General features: G+C 38.1%; 1 protein-coding gene across 1 annotated transcript in view; it reads right to left on the bottom strand.

Annotated features, from left to right (window-relative positions):
- The window catches only part of BMS1 (BMS1 ribosome biogenesis factor), a 40,564-nt gene extending 30,926 nt beyond the window's left edge, over positions 1-9,638 (bottom strand). Inside the window, exons 1-8 of the mRNA XM_016131452.2 lie at positions 9,506-9,638; positions 7,821-8,033; positions 6,904-7,094; positions 5,500-5,579; positions 2,856-3,044; positions 2,169-2,311; positions 1,325-1,446; positions 816-1,009 (exon numbers count right to left, since the gene is read on the bottom strand). Of these exons, the coding sequence (XP_015986938.1) occupies positions 816-1,009; positions 1,325-1,446; positions 2,169-2,311; positions 2,856-3,044; positions 5,500-5,579; positions 6,904-7,094; positions 7,821-7,996 (1,095 nt within the window). The 5' untranslated portion in view covers positions 7,997-8,033; positions 9,506-9,638. The remainder of the gene's footprint in view (positions 1-815; positions 1,010-1,324; positions 1,447-2,168; positions 2,312-2,855; positions 3,045-5,499; positions 5,580-6,903; positions 7,095-7,820; positions 8,034-9,505) is intronic.
- Positions 9,639-13,834: the final 4,196 nt, after the last annotated feature.

Here is a 13,834-nt window from a genome sequence, read left to right as displayed (position 1 = left end):
AAAAACCTTCAGTGCCAATGCTATAGAAAGCACCTATTTTAGCCCAATAAAATCTCATTTCAAAGCAGTAAAAGAAATATAAATCTAGAGTCCACTTAAAAAAATTTGCTACCTTTTGATTCAAAAATTTCATTTCAAGGAATTTACTGCATAGAAAGATCCTTCCCAATGAACAAAGCTACATATGCAAGGGTGCTCACTGCAGCACTGTTTAAACCAGGGGAAATAGGGTGAACCCCTTAGCACTCCAAAGGTTGCTTCAGTAAATGAGGTTTATCTATACAATGAAATCCTATACAGCTGTATACAGATGAAAGTTGCTCTACAAATACTAACATGGAACAGTGAAATCACATATTCTTAAGTGCTGCAAAAAACTGAAAAAGAATTTAGAGTTGGAGCTCATTAAACAAATATTTTTCTTTATGTCACATACAAATGCCACATATGTAGTATTTATAATATATATTAACCTAAACATATAATATGACCTAAAAAAATGTGTATATGGTTAAGAAACAGAAAAAAAAGAAAAAGACCAAAAAGAGCTAGAAAACACACCGATTTTGTATAAAGAAAGACAGAAGCAGAGGTGCCAAACTGCTTGCAATCCCCACGCTGGGATACACAGAATCCCCTGTGCATTTTGGAAGCAGGGAGTTATGGAGAACACGATTTTTCCTTTCTGCTTGATACAATTAAGTATTCTGCATATTTATAATGTGCATTGTGGCCTTTATCATAAATATGAATAAAGATAAAAAACATCAGTAAATAAAAGCTGACTATATTACTTTCTGTCACTTTCCTCTCACCGATTCCTGGAAGCCATGGCTGCCACCAAGGTCAACATAGACAGCATCTTTGTCATACAGCACACCACCTACTCCAGAGAGAGGTGCATAAACTAACTTCTCCTTTTCATTTAAACAGCGCTTCTTTTGTTGCTCAGGAAGGGCACAGGGGTCTGGTAGGAAACTGACATCACTCACAGCAAAATCTCCTACACCTGGAAGACAGAGACAAGAAGATGGCTTTAGCTGACAAATCTATTAACTGTCAGGAGAAATGGCCCACAGTCATAAGGCTTCAGCCATGACAAAGGCATCATTTGGCTTTGGCACTATGCCTCTCTGGCTAAACAACTCCATCAGAGCAGAGGGGACTTGATTAACTCAGTATCTTTGCAGGCAGATGCAATGCCTGGTTACTCTTAAATCCTCCAGCAAGGTGGTTCTACCTTGTTTGGCCATTTTTCAGTTTTCCTGAGAAATCAAGTGTCCCAAGAGTTCTACAAATACAGTACATTTTACAACAAGGATACCTGGCATGTGAATTTGGCATTTATTTTTTAAGTGTGCTCCTCTTAAATAACCATAAAGAGACACCCTTCGGTCACACTTGGTATTTCTTCGGATATCTTCTGGGTTTGTCAAATCTTCCATCCTAGAAAAATAAAACGCAATCATGTGGGAGAAATGAATATCAAAGTTCTTGTACCTCCCTCCCTTCATATGTCAATAATTCCTCACATTCACTAGTTCACGAAACACCTTTAGAAAGCTATAGGAAATACAGAAATAAGGAAGTACAGTTCACCATCTACCAAAAAAAAAAAAAAAGTAACCATATGACTGCACTTCTTTTAGGCTCTACGTGATCTACTTTCCATAAGACAGACATTAGAAATGGGAAATGCATGTACCTGGGGTAAGAGAACATATCCAGAAAAACCCTTTATGGAAGAGGATTAAGATTTGATCTGGGTTTTTAAGTGTGGCTTCAGTTCTACCAGGTAGAAAAGGGGTATTACAGGATAAGAAAACAATACGAAAAAAAGCACAAAGGAATGAAAGCGCAATACACAATCTGAGTGATTAGAGGACCATGGTCCAAATTAAGGGTGGAAAAACACGATGGGGCCACATCCTAAAGCCTTAAATGCTTCAAAATCCTCACATTTTTCTCAACATATCATACTTTATTCCCAAAGCCACAGCATCTTTAAGTAATGATACAAAAAAAAGTAGGTATTTTCCATCAACTACATTTCTCTCTCCACTATTCAAAATTAAGTACAAAATAAGCTCTATTACTATTCTTTTTCTAACCTTTTCAGCTTTGGAATATATGAACAAGAAAAACAAAAATGTACATTCACTTTTTACCTGTCTGCCAGGATATAAGGGTGAGAGGTTTGCCATGTAAGAGGCCTAAACTTCATAACTGTAATAAAACGGCCCAGATTATGAATTTCTTGATTTTGATATTCTCCATGTACCATTCCAGAAAGGTAAAACAGCTTGGCACCCTGAACATTAAAGAAAAAGAACAAAAAATTAAACTTCAACTAAATTCTTATCAGTACTACACCAAAATAAATGTCTCTAAATAAGAAGCAATGCTGAAAAAGGGTGACTTCTAGCAAACCATTGTGCCAATGCTTCTCTGTCTTCTTTTAGGAATCATCTTATTAGGGTTTTGTAGGAACAGAACTGTAAATACTTTTAGTTTCAAAACTTCTCTCCAGTCAAGCAGTGGAATCTGTCTGGAGTATTGAGACTCCTGGGCACAGAAAAAATCCTGTGATCAATGGGCTTGTAGCTAGGAGAAACTTTAGACGAACTCTATTAAATAACAAGAGCCAGACATTGCCTGATGCTGGCGGATACAGATACAAATGAGACATACCAAGAAGTCTAGAATTAAGACTATCTCAAAAAAATATCCCAGAGACTATGAACAGATTTTTAAAGAAAACTCAGGAGGTGAATCCTAGAGATGCTTTTTAACCTCTCTTACTCATCTTATTTTTAAAAAATTATAGTGTTAGTAATTAATAATTCTCTTCCTACCGGGTAGACTTCTGTCCAGAACCTGTGTTTTAATCGCTTCTTTGTCTTCTTCAGTTGCTTATTGTACTTGAAGGAATCTAGGTGGGTGAGAACGCCCATAATTTTAGGAAAGCCATGTACTTGACAGATGTTTAGAAATTCAAATGTTTCCATTTCGAAGCCGAAGCTGGCATCTATAAGCATCAGCACCTAAAAAAGGAAGACACAATTTCTCAAGGAAACTACACAAAACAGACTACCAGCAAACTATGGCCTGTGGGCCAAATCTGACCCATCACCTGTCTCAATAACTAAAGTTATCCTGGAACGCAGCCATGTTAATTCATTTACATTTTGTCTACATCTACTTTTGAGCCACTGTGCAATGTTAAGTAGTTGCAACAGAAACTATGACCCACTGAGCCTAAAATATTTACTAACTAGCCCTTTACAGAAAAAAGTGCCAACTCCTGCTCTAGACTACATCAAATCATTAGTTACGGATTACCATGGTAGAGAAAAAAGAAAAACCACCCTATGACTTCTCTAAAAGGCAACCATGAGACAATAGACACCACAATATAAACTTCTATTTCGAAATATGGATGTATGATAAACAACTCAGGAAAGGCTGGGTACAATTTGGCCCTTACCTGAAAAGTCCTCACTCCAAGAAATAAATGTGTTTTTAAGCCAAGTAATAGGTCCCCAACAAAGAAACTAAATAACAGATCTTGACATCCAAAAAAATGGAAGCGGTAATAAATGAAAAGATAAACAGATAAATCTAATTTTTAAAATTTATGACTCTTTAAACATGCAAAATAATTTCAGAGCTGATTCCTGAAGATTTTTCGTTTTAGGATATTAAAGACATCTCTGTTCTCATTTTTCTGTAGCTAATCAAAAACAATTTTAAAAAATCAGAAAAACTTATCTTTATTATAGAATTTGTAACACTGAACTACAAAATACATGAAGGTGGGTCACTGAGCATCATGAAAGTATAGCTGCTGCTGCAGAGCAGAGGCCAAGCCGGCAACACAGAGCTGTCCAACACTGGAACAGGGTAAAGGTGATTGAGCTGGCTATGTAATAACCCTATACTCTGTTTGACATCATGGAGTGCCAATGGGCAAATAATTAGTTGTAGGATCCAAAGAATAGGTGGTAAAAAGTCCCTTAGCTGACAATCTTTGTCAAATGAAGATAAATCAAGACTGTATTACTCCTCCAATTCACACACACATATCATGTGTACCTTTGCTGTGACTCAAGCGACTTTATAACAATCCAGAGCAGAACAATCAACATAAGCCAGGTTAAATAAATTGTGGTACACACAACGGAATACTTAAAAAAAATAAGGTTGATCTATACTACTTAGTCTATACCTCCAAGATGTATTAAGTGAAAAAAGCAAAGCACAGAACAGTGTGTATAATTAACAGTGTGTCGTTTAAAAGGGCTGCACTATATTTATAGATGTATCTGGAAAGATACTGTTTTAAGGGGTACTGAGAGATTAGAGGTCAGGGCAAGGAAAAAGAAAACATGCATTGTATGTACCCTGTGGTACAACTTGAATATTTTACCAAATGCATATGTTCTTTTCTAAACCTTAAAAAGATATATAAAAAAGGCATCTTTGTTGATGTGTATGCTTTTAAAATTATGGACTTGATATACTTTACCTAAAAGAGAAACTAATGACTCATGTTAAACTATTTCAAATATACAAGATTTAATAAGTTTATACTATTTTGTGTTGACAATAATACTTATTTTTATTAATGGTAGCAATATATGTTCAAAATTTGAATAGTATTTAATTTTCTGATATTAAAATGGTATAGCCATAACATTTATATTAATTTTTATTTTATATTTTAGAATTCCTGGGACAAAGAATGTCTGTAGCTCCATCACTAAACAGCTATCCAGAGAGCTGAATCAAACAAAACAAAACAAAACAAAAAACAAGGTATCTGTTACCCCACACTTCCTAATCATTATGGCTTAATTTTTTTCTTTTTGGCTTTATTTTTGCTTGTTTAAAAAATAATTAATAAACAGTATCATTTCTGTAAAAGCAATTGAGGCTGCAAGATTCTCATATGCTAAGTACTCTACAGATTTTTTATTATAAACTGATAATTTCTCGAGGGCAATCCGTGTATTAATTTTGTCATAATCATTTAGAATGGAGGTTCCGGAACCATCAAGAGCAGAGTTCCCATCCTCGGACAAATTACTTAACTTCTGGGAGCCTTGCTTTCATCATATATAAACTGGAGATAATACCTACTTACTTCTAAAGCATACTGGGAAGCTATAAGCACAATACCCAGTAAGGGTCCAAGAAATGGTATTATTATACATTCATATATATGTATGTATATCTTAGTGAGCTTTTATTAGCTATGTTCATGAAAGGTTTTCTCCATCCTATGGTTTGTGTTTAGATTTTAGAATATATTTCATTGTGCTCATTCCATTTTTATTATAACAATAATTATCATTATCAATTCAAACACATCTATTATATCCTTGATGACACCCACCATTCTTTTAATCATAAACCTTTCTTCCCTTCAACATGAGATAACTTACCACACTACTATAAGTTCCCAACAGAAAATCCACATTGCCCCCACTGACTTACCAAATCCGCTACTTTAGCCAGATCAATCATCATGTTAATGTCACACCCACATTCAATAATGGTGAGTCTGCGTTTTTTACCTGTAAGTGAAGCAAATGAAAATTTTATTAAAAAAAAAAATCTTGAAAAAATATATCCATTAATTCTAATTATCACTTTTAATTGCATCCAGTAAAGAACCATATCCATTTATGGGAGTATGCCAGAGTTCATTTTTACAGGAGAAAACTGATAAAATACATTCCATCTTGGTTTTCTTGCTATATTCTCCAATCTTAAAATATCATCAAAAGTCTACTCATATAAATAAAGTGCTCAAACAAGTAAAATTCCAACTAGAATGGGCAGATAAGTAGGTTTCATAAGGATCCTGACCTTGTCATTCTGCAGTGGGACAGTGATTCTATCTCTATCAAAGTTTCCTGTTCCCACTATAGCTAAAAATATTGTCTCACCTAATGTAATGTTCACTGAACAATCATTATTTTAAATTAAGTTGAAAGAAATCAGTCACCATGATAGAAATGCCTTAAAGACAAAGAAAAGCTTCAATCCAACTAATTCAACTACAGTTGACCCTTGAACAATGAGGAGGTTAGGGACACTGACCCCCCAACAGTGGAAAATCCACGTGTAACTTTTGATTCCCCAGAAACTTCAGGTGTCCTTTGGTTTCCATAGGGGAAGGGTTCCAGGGCTCCGATGGACACAAAAATCTGCAGGTGTTCCTTACATAAAATGCTATAGAACAATGCATACAGTTGGCCCTCTGCATCCACAGACTCTGAACTGTGAACTGAAAACACTGTTTTTGATCCATGGTTGGCTGAATCTGCAAGTGCGAAACCTGGGCATAAAGAGGACCAATTGCATAAACTCACTTTAAAGTGGACCTGTGCAGTTCAAAGTCAACTGTTATTATTGCTATACTAAGAGATTTCAGATGCTACCACTGCCATTTTGGGGATTTGTTTCATCTTCCCTCAAACTGAGAAAGGTCATCATCTCTCAGAGAAGTTCCTTCAGGAAAAAGAGAAAAACTCCCTCACTTCTGCAAGAATGTGGCTTCACGAGGCAAGCAAGTATACCTGGCACATAGGAGACACTTGCCATCTGTTAAATAAACATGCTCACTATGACCAAGTCAACATGTCTGGGCCTGTCAAGTCTTTCAGAGGAAAATACCTGGCGAATCTATACAGCAGTGAGAATAAGATATATATCTACATCAATATTATTACTGGGAATCTATCTTTTTTTGAAGCTACAGCCAACTTAGTAAAACTACAAGAGAGATGACAACATTACTTTAACATTTATTGGTCAAGAAAATGTTCAACAAAAACATGTATGACCCTCAGATGACAATACCTGTCATGCCATTCTGGGGTAGCACCCTCCTACCTGACACGATCGTTACAGGGCCTCTGATCTCTGTCAGCTTCTGCTTTGTGAAATTCCGAATGAGGCACTGGATTAAGGTACTCTTTCCAACTTTCGGAGGCCCCATCACCACCACCACTATTGGTGGAGGCTCTAGTGGAGTTCGATCAACCAATGGAATGTGATGCTTTTTTGTCTTTAAATCCTGAGTCCTATTTGTAAAAAGAAAAGAAATATGAAAAGCATTATCATTATAAGTAAAGATTTTTAAAGAGAGCTGAACAGCCAATATATGTATGCAATTAACTTCTGACTCCAATCCAAATAACCACTTCAGTAAATATGTAACAGACTTCAGTAGTTCAGAGTGTTGAAAACTATACAAACCTCAAATCCAATTCCTTTATTAGTTGACTATAATAGTTTAAAAAAAAAAAAAAAAGAAAGGGAAAACTTGGAGACAGTTATAATGAAGAAGAAGAGAGGGTATGGAATTATATTTGGCTCTCCTACTGGAAGAATTTAATTCAATAATATTTAAAGTACACTTCTTGGACTTTAGTTAGGATTCGTTAAACCAAGCTAGTTAATACTACATATTACAATTCTATTAAACATATCCAGAAAACACACACGCACACACACAAGCATATCTATTATCATAGAAATATTTTAAAGTTTACGAAAAAATTCTATTAAGAAAAACTCTTAAGCTTTTCTCTTGGGCAAAAAAAAAAAAAAAAAGTCAATCAGTGTGTAGATGCTGGAGACAAGTCTTTCCACAGGAAAGACTTCTCATGTTTTAGTAAAAGAAATATGGTATTCATCTCCATGTCCTTTAGAGATGAATACTCATGAATCCAAACATCATGTGGAGAGCCTTCTACTATTTAAAAAGAAAAAAAATGAAAGAACCACTAGAATTCAGTTAAGCATACCTGTGAAAGGATCGAGCCATCCGCACAGCAGACTGTACTGCAAAAGCTTTGAGGTTTCTCTTCTGGGCAACTTCCTCATCTCCAAGTTGTAGATCCTGCAGATGCCGTTTTTTTTTCTTCTGAACTTTGGGCCCACTGGTTTTCTTTCTGTGTTTCTTCTGGTCCTTAGTCTCCATAGCGGCTCTTTACCAATTCACAAGTAACTCTAACAATCTATATTGATAGGGGTGGAGGGATTTTACAATCCAGATACATCCAGGGAAAAACAAAAAAATCATTTATTTCCTTATAAAGAAATATGTATTTGTTCATCCAATGGGGATAGAAACTGCTTAACATTATCCCCAATTTCACTGCTCTGTTATGCTAGAAATTAGATTAGTTACCTCTGCTTAGACTACTATTTGTTCATCTTAAGTGTCTATAGCAGCACTGTCCACGTCTGCAATAACGGAAATATTCTATAGCTCTGATTTTCAACACTGTAGCCCCTATCCACATGTGGCTACTGAGAATTTAAAATGTACCTACTGAAACTGAGAAATTAAAATTTTATTTAATTTTAATTAATTCAATTCTAAATTTAAATAGTCATAGGTGACTAGTGGTTACCATACGGGACAGCTCAGCCCTAAATATCAATTGCACTAATGAAGTGGCTTCCAAAATTAAACTATTTTTAAGATATTTTATTTTAAATAATTAAAGCATTTTACATGATAGATTACTTTTGGTTTGATTTTGTAAAACTTTTAAAACAATCACCTATGTACACTTAAAAACAGTAATATCTACATGAGATAAGATTAGTTGTGGATGATACCTGGAGACCACATGGATTTGCAGAAACCCTTACAAAGATTTCTGAACATTCCAGGAACTCATGCCACATGAACTGGGAACTACTGGATTAGTAAGTTTTTTAGTAAATAATCTGTATACAATAAGAGTGCTCCTATGTGGGGGAGGCGGTCACATCATCCAATTAATTTCAGCTCAATAAATATTTGTGTCTGCCTATGATGTGCTAAGCACTGTGCCAGATGGATACAGCTATGATCTGACTAGTGATGGAAATTCAAACTAATGGCTTTCGTGCCACGCAGTAAGAGCCACGTTAGAAGGCGGCATTGTAGGTCAGTAAGATTTCCCACAGACACAACAGAAGAAATAAAGTCCATACCAGCACGATGTCAAGAAACACTAGCCAAGATTTAAGAGAGCTAGGTTCTAAGAACGCTTTTTAACTACATAAGTGAATGATTTCAGGGATTATTTTTCTTTTTTACTATATTTTGGTTTTGAACTTGTACGTACATAATGCCTTTCTCCTTGTGGGGGCTGGGGGTGGGGGGGGGGGTGGGAGGAGAAAAAAGTATAATTTGGGTTCAACAGACTTAGCCCAGGTCTAAGCCACCGACAAGGACTACTCCACTAGGAAATGACCTCTCTACTGTCCTTGCCACCTCCTCTCTCAGCACGAATTAAGTCAACCACTGCCCCAACGACCTCGGAGCACTTCTCGGCAGGGACAAAATACGTCGAGCCAGCGTTTGAGACACTCCTCAGGGACAGACTGCCGGAAAGACCTAAGGACGACCTTAATATGCACAGGCTCTCGGTCCTTCCAAAGCCCCAGCCCCGGAGACCCCACTGCCACCGCCTCCCAAACGTGCGGCCATTACCGAGCTTCCGACTGCTTTTCCTCCTCAGGGCCGCGTGGACAAAGCTGGGAACGGAAACGCACCCTACGCGCGCACTCCACCTGCCGGGGGGAAACAAGGAGAGAGCAAAAGAAAAAGACCGGCGAGAAGATAGCTTTCCGGGGAAAGCCGGAAGGAAGACTCGTGATTGGCTGAGAGTGGGCGCAAGCGACGTCTGCGCAGTGCGGTGCGTCCGCCTGGAACAGCACACGCCGGGCCTTAAGACTCCCAGCGGCCGGCCGGAGTGGCTGATTGAAAACAGGTACAGCACTACAGACCTGGGACTCCTATCTGCGCACGCCCGAGTGCCTTTGCAGGCCATGGAGACCGTCGGGCCTAGCACCCGTTTCTTGGGGCGGCACAAAAGCCGGAAGTAACATTTGGGCCTTGTCCCCCCAGAATCATCGCGCCGTCTTCTCGGAAAGATGCAAGCACCATGTCCCCTGACTGGCACAATGTAATGTCGCTTGCTTGGGAGTCGCTAAGGCTTGTTCACTTGCTGTTCATTAACGATGACGGAGTTGGACATTTCTTTGGCTCCTTCAGTGCCATAATTCTCTCTTTTGTCAGAAGCAATAGACACAGGGCAGGGACACACTGACCCAGTATGAAATGCCTTGGCCTTTTTCTGTCCCTGAGAAAGGGGCTTTCCATGAGAGAAAGCAGACCCTTGCAGTTTTCTAGCGTAGGTTTGCCCAGTCACACCTGAGGGATTGTCTTGGAGTTCATCTAACCACTGTAGACTAAAAAGGGGCCACATACTAAATCTGACAAGCTCTGGAGGCTAGCATTGCAGGTTCTACAAACTCAGAGACCTAAATTAACCACATAGGATAGTCCCAACATAAAATTACCTAACTAAAAGCTGGTCGTGGTGGGTAGCCACATCCTAGGCCCGTAGCTTTCTTGATAATCTTTAAGCCTATGTTGTCTTTTTGCACATAAGATGACATATCTTTGGAATATCAGCGTAATCCCTTTTCCAGGGCCCCTCAAGGCACAACTCCACAGACCTACTTCACTGTTATCTTGTTCCCCGAATACCATCTCTATGTGCCATAAATATTAATTTTTAACCATCCCAAAGCCACCAACTTAAAAAGTGTGTGTGTCTACGTTTTACTTTTTCTCCAATCCCAGAGATTTCCCTAGTCTGCTTTCTCCCATCCCTTTATTTACCACATCAATTTCATGTAACCCTCCTTAGGCGTCTCTGATTGTTATGTATAAAAGCAGCAGCAAAACTGCCATTCTCCAGAGCATTTTCTTAATTCGTTGAGATACTGGTTCCCAGCAGTCAGTTTGGCTCAAATAAACATTAAAATTTTCTATAGGTTTGGATGTTTCTTATGTTGACAACCCCATCTCAGGTTAGCTGAATGTCCTTATGCCTCCAAAACTGGGTACATTTTTAGAGTTTGGATCCCTCTCTTGTATAGGTTTTCTTTTCTATATGACCCTACTAGGGCTCAGTTCTTCACCCCACAAAATTAGGTTCACTCTAATTGAGACCCCCATGCTTCATGCCTTTTACAGCAAGCTTGTTTTCTCCCTCAGCATCCCACAGATATTCACTTTGCATCACTATACACTATGCTGTGCTAAGGAGGCTACCCTACAGGGGACACACTTCCCTCATCTGTGAAGAGCTTTCAATTTTTTAACTCCAACACTACCACTCTTCTTGGAGATTTCAATGGACAAGTAGATATTCTTCAAACATCATTTTGGCTCCATGAACTCCACTTTTGTATTCAGCCTTAGCTCAGCCTACTTCCCCTATGATCATACCCTAGACCTTGTCAGATCTAAGGACTGTAATCCCTGAAGCATCCCATTCCAACTGCAAACTCCTATTTTTCTAGTTATTCCCTTTAATGCCCTGTAACCCAGTACCTCCAACCAACATTTTACTATCGTCCTCCCTTGATGACTTCTCCTCCCTCCTGAGTAAGCTAGCTTAAACTCTATGGTCAATCATTATCAAGAGTCTTTGGCATACTTCATTAAGTCCCTCACTTCCTTATCACCTCATTATAACTGCTTGGTAAAACGAGAAACCTGTAGAAACCCAATTCTCCAGGCTGACTTTAATTCGAACTTTGCCTGGTCAAAGCCATTCTTCCAAAAGAGTATTTTACACCTCTCTTTTCTCTTCAACCCCATCACCTCCCCAAAGAGTATTTTACACCTCTCTTCTCTCTTCAACCCCATCACCTCCGCCTTCCTTCCTACTTCACTAAGAGAATAGATGTGGAGACTCCTACTACTGTAGACTTCTACCACCACATACACCCATGGCCCCCTCTGCTTCTTGCCTGTTACTATAGATGAACTACTGCTGTGTCTACCTAAACAAATCCTGCACTTGAGTACTGGATCCCATCATCTCCAGAGCATCACTCCAGCCAGTCTGTTCTCTTGCAAACATCATGTTTTTACTAAACTATTCCAATTATACAACATGCAGTCATTTCATCTTTAAAACAAACAAAAACTCCTTTCACCTCATGTCTTAAACCAGATACTACAGCTTTTCTCAGCACTCCTTTGTTGCAAAATTTCACAAAAGAATTGTCAATATGTCCTCTGGTTCCTCTTATCCTATCCTCAGATTCTCTTTGCTCTCAGAATACAACCTACAGCCCTGGCTTTTCTTTCTCAGTAGTCTTTACTACTTGATCGGTTTAAGTTAGAGCCCATTGGGCTCAGCCTTTGGTGTTCTTTTCTTTTGTGTCTATACTTATTCCCTGAGTGATGTTATTCTGTCTTCTAGTTTTATATGTCATCTGTATCAGTTATTTTATTGTATCTCTGCTACAAATTCACTCTTCATTGTCTACTCTGGAAAAATGGAGCTGGGCCCTTTAAATACTTTCTTAAATTTATTGGGGTGACATTGATAATAGAAGTATCCAGGTTTCAAGTGTACAATTTGAAAATACACCACCTGTATATTGCATTATATGTTCACTACCCAAAGTCAAATCTTCCACCACCATACACTTGACCACTTTTACCCTTATCTACCTCCCCCACTTCTTTATCTCTAGTCACTATTAAACTGTTGTTAGTGTCTGAGTTTTTATTTATTTCTCTTGTTCTTTGCTTCTTTTAGTTTTATATCCCACATGTGAGTTTAATCATGTGGTTCTCATCTTTTTCTGACTTATTTCGCTTAGCATGCTTACCTCAAGATACATCTATTGTGTCACAAATGGCAGTATTTCACCTTTTCTTATGCTTGAGTAATATTCTATTGTATATATGTACCACATCTTCTTTATCCAATCATCTATTGAAGGGCACTTTAGTTGTTTCCATATCTTGGTCATCGTGAATAATGCTGCAATGAACATCAGGGTGCATATATCTTTACGGATAAATATTTTCAAATTTTTGAGATAAATATCCAGAAGAGGGATTGCTAATCATATAATAATTCTAGTTTAGTTTTCTGAGGAACATCTATGCTGTTTTTCAAAGTGGCTGTACCAAATTACATTCCCACTAGCAGTCTATGAGGGTTCTTTTTTCCTTTGACTTTGCAGGAACAAGCAGTCTTTCTGGTTCTGCTTTGCTCTCTGCAGATAGGTGACTTCTTCTAGGACTTGGTAGCTAGCAGCATCCCACTGACTCTCCCCCTCCATCTTGGGGTAACTCTCCTGAGATATCACTTCTTTCCCAACACCTAGAGAGGGATTTCCAACAAGTTCCAGTGGTGAAGACCACAGAGACTCCCCTGACATCAGTGGGCCATGACCATACCCCTCCAATAAGGTCTAGATCCCATCTGCGGGGATGTGGAGAGAGACTCTTCCTGGGCCCTTTATCTCTGCCCAAGGGTAGTGGCTGCCCCTAAGATCTACTATTCTTATATTCTTTATAGTTCCTCCTAGCTCATGTTGCATTACTCCAATCTCCTGTTGTAGTTAATAATTCTTAATGTAAACCTTTCTTGTTACAAATTATTGTGTGGTTCCTCTTTCTTAATTGAACGCTGACCAATACACCATTGTTTGCCAAAAATTCCCAAATTTATATCAATAATTCCAACCTGTATCTTAAACTACAGCCACCTCCCTGACATATCCACTTGGATACCCAAATACATCTCAAATGTAACATGCCAAAGTGGAATCTCATGATTCTTCCTCTCAAACCATTCACCCAGTTTTTATCTCAGTTGATAACTGTTACACCCATAAAGTTGATTAGGACAAACACCTCAAGCACATCCTTGTCTCCTCTCTTTTCTTCATATTCAACCTATGAGAAAATTTCTGTTGACTTTACCTTTAAAAATATAAC

This window comes from Rousettus aegyptiacus, unplaced genomic scaffold (genome assembly GCF_014176215.1).
Source record: "Rousettus aegyptiacus isolate mRouAeg1 unplaced genomic scaffold, mRouAeg1.p scaffold_m13_p_6, whole genome shotgun sequence".
Lineage (NCBI taxonomy): Eukaryota > Metazoa > Chordata > Mammalia > Chiroptera > Pteropodidae > Rousettus > Rousettus aegyptiacus.
Note: the sequence above shows the minus strand (reverse complement) of the source record. Positions and strands in the feature narration are given on the sequence as shown.